A 17,291-nucleotide genomic window follows, 5' to 3' on the forward strand; every position below is an offset into this window, starting at 1 on the left:
TATTGGGTTTCAGGTAACAGATAACGTACCAGAGAAGGATTTTGAAAAGGCTGATTACTAATTAGCATGAAGCACTGCACTTAGACCAAAGAGTCTTGTTCCAAGTGCTGCTTCATAATTTGAAAGATTCAAAGTAGAATTTTATGTAAAAATATTTTTAATTTAAAACAAACATTACTGATACACTGTTTAATAATTTGTCCTTTTGACAATCAAAAGAGTATATTAAGTATTTTTAAAACCTGGAAGAACATTTGAAAAACTAAGATTGTTACCCTTGAAATGCATGATATATTGATCAGCAGTATATCAAGAAAACAAGAATCATTAATTCAACTAGTATAGAAATTTCAGCATTTTATTTAGGCATTTGAAGTCATCTATTCTGGAAAAAAAGTGTTTTTAGTAATAAACTTAGGTAGCCACAGTTCACCATCACCATCATACCACTATCAGAGAAGTACTGTTTAATTTGATGCAGCTTTCTTATTACTGCATCTCTGTATCTTACAAGAGTTAGGTGAAATCTTTTATTTTGTGACAGTGTTTGGTGATTATTGCCTTTTTCCTTAACTTCATATTCTGTGTATAGAAAAGAAAGACTGTAGACTATTTTGCCCTAAAAAATCTTTAGCAGAATAATATTAGAACCACAGATATTGTCCCTAGAAGGAACTTCTGGGGGCTGTCTAGTCCAGCCTCCTGCTTCAAGGGCCTGAGGTTCCATGGCTACTTTAGGTACTGTTATCTACCTGCTGCACTAGTGAAGAAGGTTTTCTTATTATCCAAATGTCTTTTAGGTGTTTACTATTCAGATTTACCTTTACAACCCACATTGTGATCTTCTTAGCATACTTAGGTGTTAGAAAAAATGACAGGAAGAAACAGACACAAACCTTTTACTTTTTCAGGAGACCGTGTCATGGGAGTCTTCAGCATAATTTTGTGAGATATTTTTTAAGATATGGTCAGGTCTTATAGTTAAGAACAGGCTCTGGTCTTGTCTAGTTCCAGCTTATGCTGTTTGGGAAATGGTTGGGTGCAACAACACCCTGATGCTTTTGTAAGTACTGTTTTTCTATATGTATCTGTGCGACAAAACCCTAGACTTCTAAGATGCTTCTGCATCATTCTATATCCAAAAAAAATAATTCCTTACCTTTAATGGCCCTTGGATCAGGGCATTAATCAAAAATTCAGAGGGAATTATTTTCTTTACATGATTGCTTTTACATGGGAAAATGATAAAGCTATATTCTCTATATTCTGTAGTCATTTTTATGAATAAAAATAATCATGGAATCTGAGCCTGCAGGAAGTCCAACTTCAGTCCTTAGAGCATGTAATAAACAACAACTTCAAAATCTATAGAATATGATTCAGCCTTCATAATATCATGTATGGCAGCATGAAGATAGCTATCCTCAGCACAACATCTCCCTTCAGGGAATCCAAGTGAGTGAGTGGTCAATAGACAGCAATGCCACCTCCCCCCCAACTCTCCTGAAGTGATATATTACTTAATGACACTTGCGTAACACGAGGCAATTAAAATCTCGAAATATTAATCTTCATTTCATTATTACCTCATGGAAACATTTACCTTTTGGGAATAATGGCATCAAAGTGGTAGATTTCTGATTTAGTGATGTTTTATGTTCATATGTAAGTCATACGATACCACACTGAGGAACATTGAACACCTCAAGCAAGATGAGAAAAGCAATCAAAGTCTTTAACAGTTGCTCAAGAACCTTTCCTCTGTAAAAAATGATGGACGTTTGTCACTGTCCTCCAAATACCAAAAATTCCAGGGTGTCTGGATTCCCATAAACTAGGCCAGAACTGGCAGCCTGGAATCTTGCATCTTACCAAGTTTCATAAATATCTGATAACTGTGGGGTCTGATCTAACAGATATATCTAAAAGGTATTTGACACACAAGATCTTTTTAAAAGTGCAGTGGCAACAGCCTTCTACTTACAAAAGAGCATGTTTGCATAGTCTACTAGTTAGGCCAAATCCTTCCATTTTGCATGCCATATGAACCATGTAAATATACTGTGCTGTAGGGATGGGAACCCATGATACTCGACTCTGCAAAAAGCATATGAAACAAAGATACAAGAGAATTTTTCTAGTTTGGTCTCCTTGCCCAGGAAATGTACTTTTTTTTTTTTTTTTTTTTTTTGCACAGTACACAACATCATTTCAGTAGGGAAAATGAGAGGAAGTAGCAGATTATATTTGAAAGTGGGTTTTTTGTTAATATGTCTTAGAATGGAACTGTTTAATATGCATTTAACCCAAATACGTGTCATTATGAAAGTGTTATGTTGGCTTTGAATTTTGAAAAATGGAAAAACTCTGAGCTGTCTCTTAACATGAAACTAAAAATAATACTAAATTTTATGACCTGACAAAATAAATTTCATCATTTCTTTTAAAAAGCAGGTTTATGATAGCATTCTATAGGATTTCTTTATACATAAAAGGCTTCAGATTTCTTTCTATTTAAGAAACTACTTATCTACTCTTCTGTAGTTTATTTGGTAAATAATTACAACTAGAAGAACTTAAAAAAATTCTCAACTTGTTAAAAAATTATCTGAACAAATAATCTGGATGAATTTTTCTACAAAAACAAACAGCTGAAGTTACAATAAATAACATTTCTCCTTGAAACAAGAAACCATATTGTTTCTTCTTTTCTGTATTCCAACATCCCATTCCATAAATTATAAGTAAAAATCAAGTAGAAGTAGTCCTTCCAGTAGTAATATTCACATACTGTGAATGTTTTGAAGTTAATGTCTTAGAACATGAAACTTTGGTAAATGTTTTATGAAATGTGCTGTGCGCATGTACTTGCACTCCATCTTGGTGAAGCTGAATAAATAAAATAAAAAAATCTTCATCGCATCTTGCTTTCATAGAGCTGAACAGCATCTGGCCTTTAATGTTCTTCCTCAAGGTTGGCTGCTTTCCATTAGACTGTGGCTCTTTAGAATTTGTTCTCTCATGTCAAAAAGCCAAGGCTGACTGTTAGGAGATGTGCAGGAAAGGAAACACCATGCTTTATCTTTTCAGTATGGAGATTAACTTCACCATATTGATTCCAGCTACAGCTCCCTTCTGTTTTAAGAAACAAAATGATTTGATACCAGCTCCTCAAAGGACATCAAAAATATCATAAACTTCAGAAATTTTAAAAAAAAGACAGCTTTTTGACTTACAATACAAAATTATCTTCCCTGTCTCAAATCCCCAGTGGTGCACCAATCATCAGGTCCCAGACGAACTCACCACTGAAGGCATTATATACACTGAAAAATCTGTCCAAGGAGTAGATTTCTATTGCAACAGATTGTAATGCCAGAGGTGAGTCTATGGCTAAGTGTGAAACTCACTAATGGAAATGCTGGTATTCTGTGTTAGGGAAAGTTATGAAACTTTCTGATCTTTTGAATTAAGTGTTTGATTGCCCTTTAATGTCATGATGATTTCAGTACATCTACATGAAATTTGCAGATTGTTTTGGTGTGACTGATAAAATATATTGCTGTAGACATTGGCATCCTAGAATGATAATCCAGTATTCCTTCTGGTGATGACTGATATTCAGTCTCCATTTTCCCCTTGCCACTATTACTTTATCCTGTGAAATAATGTCTTATCTGTGGTAAATACCATTTTTTCTTTAACAGACAAGAAATGAATCTTTCTAAGGTGGTGTGGTTTCCCACTCTGGTCAAAGTTATTTCTTCAGTTTAGCATACTATACAATTAGTAACCTCTTTGTAGGTAGTAAGTGGTACATTGTAAACAACTTCCATTTGGAGTCATATAGGGAACATTTTTGTCATGCAAAGAGGGGCTGAAACCTGATCCTTAGATTCCAATCAGAGAAACAATGACTACAAATTAAAATGGATTGTATTCGAATCCAATGGGTTTGACACATCACTGAAAATAAGTACAAACTGACTTTCAGTGTGGAATAGATGATGGGAAGGTTGATCTGTCATTTAAATGGAAAACAATGTAAAAAAAATTTAGGCCATTTTGTGAATAGGCAAACACCCTAATTGATGTGTAAATTTACAGTCTTTGTTTGATAGGGTTTTTTAGGTGTGCCGTTGGGTTTTATTTCTTTTTAAAAACTTGGAGAGGCTTCACTGAAAGCAATTTAATCAAGTACCAGTACTAAAAGTCTTTGTGAAAATGACCTGTAGAAGGAAGAATAAGAAAGAGAAATACATTTGCCTTTTATAAAGTTGAAAAGATAAGAACAGTTTAAAATAAAAAAGTGCAATGAATTGTTTTAATATGTTTATTTAGCGAACGGGTCTGTAGTGTTATTTAATATATTTTCTTCACTCAAATGTGAGGCAAAAAATGGTAGTATTGGTTACCTTGAGGTACCCTAGCAACAATAACATAACTGCCACTTACATCAGTGTGCTTGATGAAGCACTGTTCTCGCACTCAATTAAACTATCATGCTGACAGAAGAAAAATGGATCCACTTTGTTGCACACTGTCAAACATGCTTTGCCTTCCAACCTCCATTATTCTAGCTAAGTAAAAATGTATCAAACCACTTAACTGTGCCTGTCACTGAAAAAAAAAAAAAAAATGACACTAGGGTTTTAACAAGAAAATTTATGAATACCCTTCCCAACTTTCTGCAAACATCAATAATACTAACAACACATTTCCAGTAGTTATAATATTCCAAGGAACCTTAGAAATAGATATCACATCCTTCTTTCTTATGTGATGCCTTTCTTATGTCACAGTTTTATCTTTATCAGCTGACAATGGCTTTCTTCAGCTGAAGAATAATCATATAAGGTCATACTTTTGTCCCTTTTTGTTACAGCAGTGTAACGTTTCCTCATAGATGGAAAAATCACTATCTGAATGTAAGGCAATAGGCAGACCCCTCTCTTCTCATTATACAAACTCTCACTACATGGCAGTCCAGCAGGCAACGTGATGATAGGAAAGTGGACAGCGAGCCACATCCTAGTGATTCCTGGATACTGCCAAGCCACTTGCGGTGTTAAGACTGCCACAGAGCACAGTTGTCATTATAAAGCGAAAGGCATGAATCTCCCTTCTGAAGGAAAGCTAAATGGTAAAGGTCTCTTTAATCCTGATGATACAGCTGTATCTGACTTGCTTTGACATTAATTTAGCTCAGTCTTCTTTCTGATGCTTTGAGACTGCAACAGAGAAGAATGTTTGCCACACAGTTGTCCTCAGCATTCTGCCAAGTAACTGTTAGCAGCTTACCAAAGCGACATCTGTGCATGTGGCAATTGTCTTTAGTCTGAAGCTGTTTCTCTTAAATCTAAGCCTGAGGGCTTGAATCATCATTTCTCTGTATCTTGCCAATTGCAGGGTGTTATTTTTACACACATTTTTTATTTGGAAATAACTACTGAAATCAAAGACACTGAAATAATAAACTCTGCTATTGAGTACCATTTACATTTTTATTCCAATTCTTTTCTCTACACTAATTTGAGATCTCTGAGTATTTGAAAAAGAACAATTCAATGGGTCTGATTCAGTATTCAAAGCATTCTAGTGCTCTTTCCATCGAATAAATCCAAATTTTAACTGCATTTGATTATTTTATAAAATTAATTTATTTGATTTTTTTTCCTGTGTGAAACTAAATTCTTTAAATGAAGACATCTAGTGTCATTTTGATGCCCTCAGCCATCTCACCTGCCCTCCAGTTGCTCCTCCACATCCATGCATGGGTTTCCATAGGTTCTATGGAATGTCCATGAAGCACATTCACATGTGCTTGAATATGCAAGTATATCTAAAATAACATTATACAACTAATTTAATTCAAAGTTATTGCAGCTGCATTTTCCCTTTTGTCTCACTCTTACATACACAAGCAACACTTAGTATTTTCTTTCCTTGTTTGGAATAAAAATAGCAATGAAACAAATATGTTGTCACCACATTTACTCTTCATAATCTTCCAAAATAGACAGGTTTTCTGGATAAATTATTCTCAGATATAGAAAGAGGAAATAATACTTATTCTCTAATAACTGAAATTTTGATTTTTGTAAGCCAACAAGTTTTACTTCCATTACAAACTAATAACACCTCAAAAATATTAATATGGAAATTGATTTGTTAACAGAGACAAAGTGTGGTCAGATCCTCAAAATACAGAAATTAGTATAGCACCATAAAAGTTGTTAGGTCTATGCAAATTTGAAAGAACTGAGAATCTGACTTTCATATGTAATACAGTAATTTTTTCTGTCAGAAACTTATGTAGCAGAATATGAAGAATTCTCATTTGTAAATACAAATAGGTAAGACATGAACCATATTTTGAACTGAAGAATATATCTTTTTACTTTGAGTTTATCAAGACTTCAATGCTAAATTTAGCATACATATGTATACATGTAGTAATTAAGCTGATTTTTCACTTTACAAATAGGAATTAGAAAAAAAAACCTCATGCATAGTCAGTTTACAAAAGATTTGCTTAGAGGAAGATAAATACAGGTCAGAAATTTTGTTTTGGCACCATGTCAGTCATGCACAGAAACTGGATGGCCTTACTGCACTCAGGATAAGATGCTTCTGTCCCCATGACAGGAGTGAGAACCATTGTGTTTAATTCCCAAATAGTTTTAAACTTGTGCATATAGAAGTTGCTGCCTTCTTTAAAAAGTAACCTTTAAGAAAAAGACATTTTAAAAAGTCTTTATTTCTTTTTCATTAATAGAGAGCAGTTCCTTGATTAGCTTGAAAATCAGCCAGGAATAAGCTTTTTCTTTTCTTGTGAGTTGGAGAAAAAAAAAAAATACAAAATTATACAGAATAAATAGTAAATATAAATCTAGTGAGAATTCATTGCAAAAATAAACCTGCAGTGTTCTACGTTTTTCTAACCTATTTTTCCCACAACAATTTATTTTCTTCTAATTTCAGAAAATATATTTTTATACAAATAACTAAATACTATTATCCTTCCTCATGTGTGTATTGTTGTAGTTATTCTGTCTGAGCATTGTTTTTGGGTAGGGTGGGAAAGGACCTTTATTTGCCCTTGGAAATTCCTAGCCACAGCAAACTCATTTCCTTCAAGAATATTTAAAGCCAGCACAGAAGTTATTTATATACATATGTATATATATATATATATCTAAAAATCAAACTTATTAAACACAGTAACGTATTTACAGCTGATTCTCAGTAGCTTTTCAAATTGCCCAGGATTATGAGTTGAAACACCAGTGATGCACAATATTTTATAGCAGCAGCTCAAGAAAAGATTGTCCAAACTTAGGTAAAGCTATCAGATAGGGAAAGTAGCAAAAGGCTTGCAGTTTTCTTTGTTGAAGATGTTGGGTAAACATAGTTACATATTTTTCCTTCCACATACTGATACAGAATGCACATGAAGTTCGGTGTAAAATACTTAAATATTTGCAGGCTCTGGGTGAATACACAAAAATATTTTATCTTTTTTTTTTTTTTTAACTGACATTTAGTATGACAACATTTCAAGTCTTTTCATATTTATTATAAAGGTATGTCAGGTGTAGTTCTAGACAGTGGTCATGTATGCAGTGCATGTACTAACCTAACAAATACACTCTAATGTTATAAATACTAACACAGGTGTTGGAGTTTTCTTGTCAGGTTTTTTTTTTTTTTTTTTTAAGGAATCTAAATAAATGGAGGGGAAAAAGAAGGTGTAAGGGTAATGAACATTTTTTCCATAGATTGGAAAACAGAGAACAGAACGGAGAGTTCCATACACACCTTTTTTTGAAATGATGAGGAGTAGTGCAATAAGCAATCTTCCTCCCACAGTTCAATCACACAAATTTCTTGTTAAACTTGGGGTGTGACATATTGCCTGCACACAACCCCATGGCTTCCCACAGTGATCCCTGAGTTTTTCTTTGCTAGGATTACTGCTGTGCTTAAGTTCTGACTGTTGACGTGTTATTATAAGGCACTTTTATTTACAATGGTTCCACCTTAAAATAAAATTACAGAAATTCGGCCCCAGCCCAATGTGTTACTACTTCACGTTTGCTGCTCCAGGACTTCCAGATAGTCAGGCTCAGCATGTAAATTAGCCTTGAGTTCAAAATACTCATTTTTAGTTTGTTCTAGAAAAACCTTTCTTGGCCTGGAGTACATGAGTGTCTCCATTAGCTTCAGCTCTTCATGCGTTCCAGGATAACGAACTTCCATGTCAGGCTGGAGCTGGACAATATTTTTTCTTAGGTACTCTGTGATCCCTAGTTGCTGAAGTTCTCTCTCTTTTTCAAGAATGTTTCTATACAAGCAGCTAGCATCCTGAAAAGACAGAAATTCAGCAGATTGATCTGTAGCCTTGTATTTGACATTTGGACCTGTAAGTGGTGAACTGTTCTCTCTTTCCAGGAGACTTCGGCGAAGATATTTGCAATCATTAGCTTCCTTCGCACTTCCCTCCTCCTGTTGCTGCTCCATATGTTTGGGGCTGAAGGACGGGCTGTGGTACACCTGAACCATGGGGGTAACTATTCGTTGCTCATAGAGAGTCGCAGCTGGGTGCTCCGTGGTGTGGTGTGTTGTCTTATGCCCGTACATGCTGTACTGAAGGTGAACTGGGCTGCTGTCCCTCACTTGTTCATCCACTTGTTTCTTTTTGGATCTTCGGCGCCGATGCAGAACAAGAACAACTATTCCTGCCGCACAAAATACAATAGTTATAAACACAATGAGCAGTCCTAATATTAGAACAGAAAGTGGGACAGCATCTGTAAGGGACCGCAGGATGGTGTCTGCGGTGTTGGCAGTAGGAGAAGAAGTTGTCACCACTACAAAACTGGCATGAGTTGGTAGGGCAGGGCTGTTTATTAAACCTGGACACAAGACTTCACTGTTTAGGGATTTCAATTCCTTTTTTGCTAAGTGTCCTGGAGATTTACAAAAAATATCACCCATCATGGTATTCTTACTCAATTTTTGTATCCATTTTTGCAGTCCAACTGAATCACAAGTACAGTCCCAAGGATTGTCTTCAAGTTCAATTTGTACCAGCATATCCAGTTCATCCAATACATTGCTCACAGGTAAATGAGAAAATTGGTTTGTTTTCAGATTTAATCTGGTGAGGGGAACACCTGAAAAGATATGGGGTGGCAAAGCCTGCAGAAGGTTGTTATTTAGGTAGAGGACTTTCAGTTTTGGCATTACATTAAATGTCCCTGGCAAAACTTCTTTGATGGCATTATATTCAAGGTACAAGTACTCAAGGTGCTGAAGGCCAAGGAAGAGATTCTGACTTAGCTTTGTAAGATGATTGCCATTGAGATATAATTTCTGTAGTCTAGTCAGATTCATAAAGGAACCTTCCTCAAGGATCTCAATGCGATTGTTCCCCAGGTGAAGCATTTCCAGGCTGGAATAGTCCACAAGATCTGATTTCAATAACGTCTGAATAATGTTTCCAGCTAGGATAAGCTTTTTAGGATTTGGAGGAGGGGGTCCTAAATCAGACAAGCTTTCAATATTTCGCTCCTGGCAGTGCATAAGAACTCCTGAGAGCATATGGCTGGTGCAGTGACAAGGGACGGGACAAGAGATTCCTGGAAACGTAGTAGGCTTGGAAGTATGAAGCACTAAACTTGGTTCTTTAGTAGGAGCTTTCAGGAGAGGAATCACCTTAGTTGACAGGTGACTATCACTGATAGAGGTGGTTACAACCAAGGGCAGTGATCCTGAAGGATCTTCAAGTTCATTAACAGGATGGGTGGGACAAAGTGATTCTTTTTTCAACCGGCTTAATATGCTGCCTTTGATAACTGAAGGACTATTGCATACAACATCACCTATTATGGACTGAGGAGGCATGTTTTCTAGCCATATCTTCAGCTGCAACAAATCACAGTTACAGGCCCACTTATTGTCTTCCAGCTGAAGGTCTAGTATTCTTCCAATGTGTTCCAAAAAGCCAACATAGGGCAGTGTCTGTAACTGGTTTCCACGCAGATCTAAATGGGTCAACGGCACGAAACGAAATATGTTTGGAGGAAGATACTCAATGGCATTATCATTCAAAATAAGCACTTTAAGCCTGTTGAGCTTGCTAAAGGCACTTGCATCAATCACTGTGATGAAATTGTTGTCTGCTTGAAGGAACTCCAAATTTTCCAATCCATTAAACGTATCTTCTTTAAGTGTTTCCAAAGAATTGTGATTGATATGAAGTTGCTTAAGAAGGCTAAGACCGTTGAAAGCCCCAGGCTCAATATCTGCAATATTGTTAAAACCAAGATGTAAAGAAATAGCATTAACAAGACCAGCAAAATCATTCACGTGTAACATACTCAGGCCATTGTTTAACAGATTAAGATGGAAAGGCCGTGATGGTGGGACATTTATTTCTGATATCATCTTGATGTCTCTTTTGTCACAGTTGATAATCATGGTATCATCCTTTTCTTCACAGGAACACAGACTCTGACAAGATCCTCTGGCTGAAGAAAAAGAAGGCTGTGACTGGAAAGGATCAGATGCAACCACAACTGAGCATAGAATAAAAATCCAAAGCTTCATCTTGTCCAGCAGATTCTATTTAAAAAAAAAAAAGGAAAAAAAAAGAAAAAGAAAAATAATAGTCATGATTTCACAGGGTTTGAGTAGTTTTTATGGATTTTTTTTCCCCCGGGGCTACAGCAAGAAAAAATAGTCCTAATGCTGGTCATTGAGCTGCTTCACCTTCCAAACAATATCATATCATGCAAAACACTTGAATTATTTTCTGATTAGAGAATATATATTTAGTTTCATGTACTGAATGAATAGAGTCATAAGGGAAAATCTTCAGTACTTTCATGCTGATACCCAAAGTAGGAAATAATCAGGTGTGTGTTGGTTTTATTTATATGCTGTATAGACTGCCAGTGGACAGCAGCAATAAGTTACTGTCCCAAGCAACTTATATCAAAGATAATATAATATTTTGAATCATTCCTTTGTGTCACTACATAGCACTGCAGATTTTAAGAGTACCTTGCTAAAATTAACTTAATGTTATCCAGCTGCTGAAGAGAAGAAACAAGATTTGGTTTGGATCAACAATGTGTTATGAGCAAAAGCCCATTTTGTCAGGATACAGGGAATCTTTCTTTGGTTGTGCATTATGTATGGAAATCAAAAGGTATTTCCTCTGAAATCCTTGTACCCACAAACTGAAAAGGAAGTAGAAAAAATAATTATCTTTCTTAAATTCTAACACATATATTGTAATTTGTGGATATTTAGTGAAAGTGGGACCACAGCACACAGTAGCGTAAAGTTTGCATATAATATACATATAAAAAATTTGTACACACAGTTAAAGTAAAAGAGAACTGACAATGCAGTATATGTCAGAAGAAACAAGCAAGCAAGGGCAAACTTTTTTTAAGATTAATTTTAGACTCCCTCCAATGATTATAATCCTCAGTTTCCACAGTGGAGTGTGTATGGAACAGACCATTTATTACAAATTAAAAATTATCACTAGTATCAACCATATGTTATGTAATATAATTATCACCTTTAAACAAGCTGATCTTAAACTTTGAAACACTTGATAAATGCATCATTACAATACAGCTATGGAGTCTCAAGCAAAATTTAGATGTTTAAATCAGTAATTTATTATTGGTTTGAATTAATTTGTCCTACAGCCTATTTGAAGATTCTCTGTTTCTTTCTGTCAAGGCTGCCTAATTGGCAAGACCAATGGTAACTCTTGATATACAATGTAGAGTGAAATCACTGCTTATAATCTTTAATTAAGTATTTCCACATTTCCAAAAAAGTAAACAATAACCAAAAAAACCCTTAAAATGCAATGGGTGATTTAAAAACCAGTAATGTTTATGGGGTGTGCTATTTATTTGAGGACTGAACTAAGCAAGATTCTTAAGTAATCCATCTAATAAAGGTTACAGTCTTTCAAACTAAGTTATTGAAACATGAAATACAGAATGTCACTATACAACCAGCTGTGTTAGTTTCTGAAAGATTAGAACCTTTTACAAGGATCAATTCAAGTATATGAATGAATATTTTTACAGTGTGGCCATATGATCTGGCATCTCATCAATGAATATTTTAAATATAATGCACCTTGGTTACTAGAAACACTATTTCTCAAAGCTTCCCTTAGAACAGATTGCAAAGATTTACACATGCAGGCACTTAAATGCTGTGGTATGAGTATTACACACACACATATACAAAAGGAGCAACAGCAAATGTGTGCACAGTGAATTTTGGTTTTCTCCATTAGTAGCTCCTCATAAATGCAAGTAGAAGTATGAGTTTAGAAGTTGCAAGTGCAATTCACAGTGTGAGAAAAGGTATCCTTAAAAATATGAGCTTTTATCTTTGTTTTAGCAGAGCAAATAATTCTGTTGTCTCATATAACCCTCCTTGAACTCCAGCTGCCTAAGGTTAATATATATGCCTTTAAGTCTGTTTTACCAAGAAGTGTTGGATAAGACACACCATGTCAAGATGTTATTTTGAAGTATGCAGAAAAATTCTAGGGTCATATTATGCTGGAGACTTATTCTTGCTTTACATGCATCACTATCCTCTCCAGTGACCCAAGGTAAAAAATTCAAGCTCTTGACACGGTTGCTGGCTTCAAACCTACTCTATGACTAATTCAACTTTATTTCTGTACACTTTTTCTCATTAGAAATTCCAGCGTCAATCTGTATCAAATTCAAACAGCACTTATAAAGTCCCTGAGCAAAAATTAAATGAAAAAAAAATCTGTAAGGCATGTTGCATTCTATTGCATATTGAGAAATTACGTTATAAAAATGAAAGCCCTCCTCTCAGAGATGAAAGTTACAACATTCGTAACCAATTTGAAAACATTCACATTTTAATCATCGTCATACTTCTGTAAGCAGCACTGCCAGAACTCTCTCACACACATATATATACACACACACAAAAAATTAATAGGAGATTTGTATTCTTTTTGCAGTTTTTTTTTTCTTTTTCCAAACACTCAGAAATATGTAATGAAGTTCTCAGTGGGCTACTATTGTAAAATAAAAACTGCTCTCATGTAACAGATGACTAACATTTAACTGAAAGAATTCACAATGCAGCAAAATGTAATTTTAAAGACTTGAAAAACTAACCTTTTCATGTGGTGAGGTTTTTCAGCAAATTCCACATGGTAACTTAAGGTTTTTTTCATTTTATCTGCTTTCATGTAAGTCACTGCTGACTGCATACTGTAACTAAGCCCTGTAGGAATTCTAAAAGACTAAAAAATGTCAGAGTTCTTTCTATGAGGAAAAGTTGAATACTTCCAGAAGTAGTCACCTTACAGCAAAGACATCTCATGCTTCCTAAATAATAACTTATTTGGTTTTAAAACATTGAAATAGCTTGTTTCATTATGCTTGGGGGTTTAGTTGCTTTAATTCAGCTATTTTTAAAAAAATTATGTCGAGGATTTTCAAAGCCCCAAGCTAAGAATTAGCAATTTCTAAATGCCTTCGGGATTTTTTATTAAATTCTTAAGGGAATCACAGTCAGATGACGCATTTAAGACCACTTTTGTACTTGAGGAAATAAAACCAAACACCCGTTCGTCTCCCCTCAAGGGATTTGAATACAGCATTCCCTTAATACACATATTCTACACAGTAATCAGTTTGAATAAATGTGCCTGCAAACTGTTTAAAATACAGTATAAACTGCCATAGTTTAATATAAAAGTTATACAAAGTCATGCAGAAAAATAAATGCAACTTGTACTGAGAAATGAAATTCTCATGTGCTTAGCTAATTAACTAACTGGAGTCTTTCTTACCTGTACAGCAGCAGCACTCCCCGATACACTCAGTAATGCACAGTTGGAGCAGCTGTTTCCACGCAAAGTAATTTTTCCCTCTGAAAAATGCACACTTTCTTCTGAGTTTCCCTTTGCTGCAAGCTCTGGTAATACTACAGCTCCACAAAGTTAAAATCCTTGTTCAGAAGACAAAGTACAAAGCATTCGATTGAAAAAATCTTCCAGGCAGCCGTGCACATCAGACCATCCTGTAAGCAGTTGTCCTTTTTCCTCAATTAAAATTCACAGCATACTTCACAGCTAGGCTGACTTTTCTGCATATAGTTAACTGTTTGCAAGCATTTGGATGCAGTAAACAAACAAGATGCTCAGCAGAGCTTGACTTGATCACTTGGTTTGTCAGATTTTTAGATGCAAGCTGCTCCTGTGTTTTCTCTGTTCTTTCTAGTCTTTCTTGTTAGCTCAGTTTGTTATTAGTCAGATTGCCAGGGGCTGGGAGGTAGGCGTAAATAAAGAGACTTCTTGGCTTTTGACTCAGCCTTTAAGCCCTTCCCCACCAGAGAGCTTTAATCTGCCACTGTCATTTAATACAAGATACAGCTCCACCTTGAGACAGATCAGCTCCTCCTCCTGCAATTTCTCTCACGTCCTTTCTCCCTTATCTAAGTGAGCCTCAGAAAGTAAAATTCAGCTAAATATCTTCTAGATTGCTTAAGGGCTGTTAATGCCTGATTTTGCAAAACAGTAAACATCCACTGCAGCTCTTGCAGTTTGTTCTCTTGGGTAGACCTTGCATTTAGTTTGTATCTGCAAATGCTTGCTTTAGAAACCTGAAAGCATTCCAGCCCAATTAGACTCCACAAAACACACCACAAGGGAAACTTTGTCCTCTGGAAAATATGTCTATCACGTTGAAGTGCAGAATTATTCAAATACATAGATGAGACTGTAAATCCCTCAATCCAGTCCACTCCGTGTGATTGGGGTAGGGGTGAATATGCACAATTGTAAATACTTTATATCTGAAAAAAAATTATGGAATATTAGAGCTCATGCTTGCAAAATGACTGCCGTCAGCCCTTTTTAAAACTGTCCATCTTGTTTTGTAGGAAGACTGGGTTGACTGTAATTGCCTGTTTTACAGATGTTAGCACAGTGTTGGTATCTGTCCATGTGAGATTGCATTGGATTTGCATGAAACATTGTTTTGACAAAAAACGGTCTGGTTGGGGGAAGGGCATTTTTAAAGACATGTATCATGCTTAAGGTATTATCTCCTTTGTGCTCATAAACAAGTAATTAGCAGATACAGTACAGCTACAGGAAGATGTTTATTCTGTGCAAGGAGGATGTTCCTTATTCCTCCTGCACTGCATGGGATGGTTTTATAAGCTGAAAATGCTACTTCCTCATTCATCCCACTGCCACAGAGCCACAAAACCTTTTGGTAAGCAACAACAGATGTGGTGCTCCAGCATATTTGCCCTCTAGAGAGTAACATTTCTGTTTTGTTATTATTGTGCCTTGGATTATGATACAGACAGTTTACTACAGCCTCCAACCAGTCAGATTCCAGAAACTTCTTGTGCACTGATAGCTCTCTAGGTGGCCTCGTTGACCTTTGAAGGGCTATTGCAATGCACTGTTCCATGTGATGAAGGCTATCAAGATCTTGTCCTATATTTTTACTCACACACATATACATAAACTTTTATATATAATCATATGTATTTATATCTTGTTTTATTAGAATGAGCTCTGCAGCGCTTAATTTTCTAAAAATAAAAAATACAATTTAGAAGAATAAAAAACCAAGAAAACATTCCTAAGGAATAGCAGCAATTTGATTGCCATTCTTTTCAACACATCACTTATTTTTTTTGCAGTTTGCTACTTTTAATGAACCTTGTCTCTCAATCTAAACTTGCAGACATTTTACTATTAAGACTAAGGTTCTCAGTTATCTATGACCAGCCAAATAAATCATTATTTTCTTTATTAATTTTGAATTTATGAATTTTAAGTCATATTATTTCTATTTTTTACTGAACAGTTTTCAAGTGTTAACACTTGTGGTTAGCTGTTTGAGATAGAGACTATCTCTAAATATAGATATTCACATTAAAAGTGAAAACAACATCATTCTTTGCTTTTGAATTGACATCCACAAAAAATCCACATTATTTATCTATAATATTCGTAATTCAAAAACTGCATCTTTAACAAGTTTTTAAAAACGGTTAATGATTGTTTTTCCACCATAATTCTATGAATCATTAAGCAAATTATTATAGAGAATGTGATTCCGCAAGTTCATCTGCATGTCGGTTGAACTGACACAGGGTTTGTACCCTACACTTCAAATAATCATCTTCATCAATTGCTCTGACAATTTTAAATTTTGTGGACCTTGTATAAATAAAATCTAAAACTGTCAGGCTTTTGTGTACTGCAGGCGTATGGTTTACAGATCAGTCTTCAAAATGTTAATCTTCATGGTGACTTGTTTATTTGTAATTCCATTGTTTAAAAATAACAGGAGGAATAAGCATCTGCCTTTGCTATTTCAGTGGATAGAAAATATTTTTTCCCATCATTCACAACTCACCACCACTTCTCAGAATGTACACAAGGATCCATTGATTCCACACAAGATGTAGGCAATAAATAATATATCCATCCCTGCCTGTGAGGAGCTTCAAGTCTGTATCAACAACTCTTCACCTATATTTCTTGCAACATGAACCCTTTGAACTCTGTATGAGTATGGGTCTGACAGCTTAATATACCATATTGAAAGGAAGCATTTTCCTGGAACCACTAAGTAGCATCTGAATATTCACACGAGAGAGCTTGCTGAGGAACCAAAACTCATACATATATTATAAATTAAAATTGTATATGGAACGACTGTCACCAAGGCTAAGACTTAACTAAGTAGTATCAGAAAACATGGCATATGTACATACACACACAAAATCAAACCAAACCAAACCAATAAACCCCATAATGTTACATAGCTATAATTATGGAAGCTACCAGAGCCTACTATATTATTTATTTCAGATACAGAACACCTATTTCCTTCACAGAACTATTGCCCCTTTTTATGTATTGGGATAGGTCCTACTCAAAACCTTCTTCTGCTCTGACCACACTGTTTGTGTGGCTTTTTGCAGTCATGAACACACTGCAATTGGGTAAATAAAGGCCAGGATTCTCCTCTAAAAGTGATATACAGACCTAGCACTTATTGTCTAAGCATAAAATTTAATTTTTATATTACCCTTTCTGAGAGGCAATTCTCTGAAATATCTGCTGAAAAATATATTCAATTTGTAAGAAAACAATCAGGTTAAAGGAAAAAATTTCTATTACCCTGTTGCATTTTCTAACTAAATTAATTTAGACTCATATT

General features: G+C 35.2%; 1 protein-coding gene across 1 annotated transcript; it reads right to left on the reverse strand.

Moving 5' to 3' along the window:
* Window positions 1–331: 331 nt before the first annotated feature.
* SLITRK6 (SLIT and NTRK like family member 6) lies at window positions 332–14,522 on the reverse strand. Its single transcript, XM_032100024.1, has 2 exons — window positions 13,892–14,522; window positions 332–10,629 (listed from the first exon to the last, which is right to left on the reverse strand). Exon 2 carries the CDS (start codon window positions 10,612–10,614, stop codon window positions 8,092–8,094), a length of 2,523 nt encoding a protein of 840 aa, XP_031955915.1. The 5' UTR covers window positions 10,615–10,629; window positions 13,892–14,522; the 3' UTR covers window positions 332–8,091.
* Window positions 14,523–17,291: the final 2,769 nt, after the last annotated feature.

The sequence above is a fragment of the Corvus moneduloides genome, chromosome 2, assembly GCF_009650955.1.
Source record: "Corvus moneduloides isolate bCorMon1 chromosome 2, bCorMon1.pri, whole genome shotgun sequence".
NCBI lineage: Eukaryota > Metazoa > Chordata > Aves > Passeriformes > Corvidae > Corvus > Corvus moneduloides.

What these genes read in the sequence shown, in the direction of transcription:
- SLITRK6 (XM_032100024.1), bottom strand. Translation starts at nt 10,614, where the DNA reads ATGAAGCTTTGGATTTTTATTCTATGCTCAGTTGTGGTTGCATCTGAT.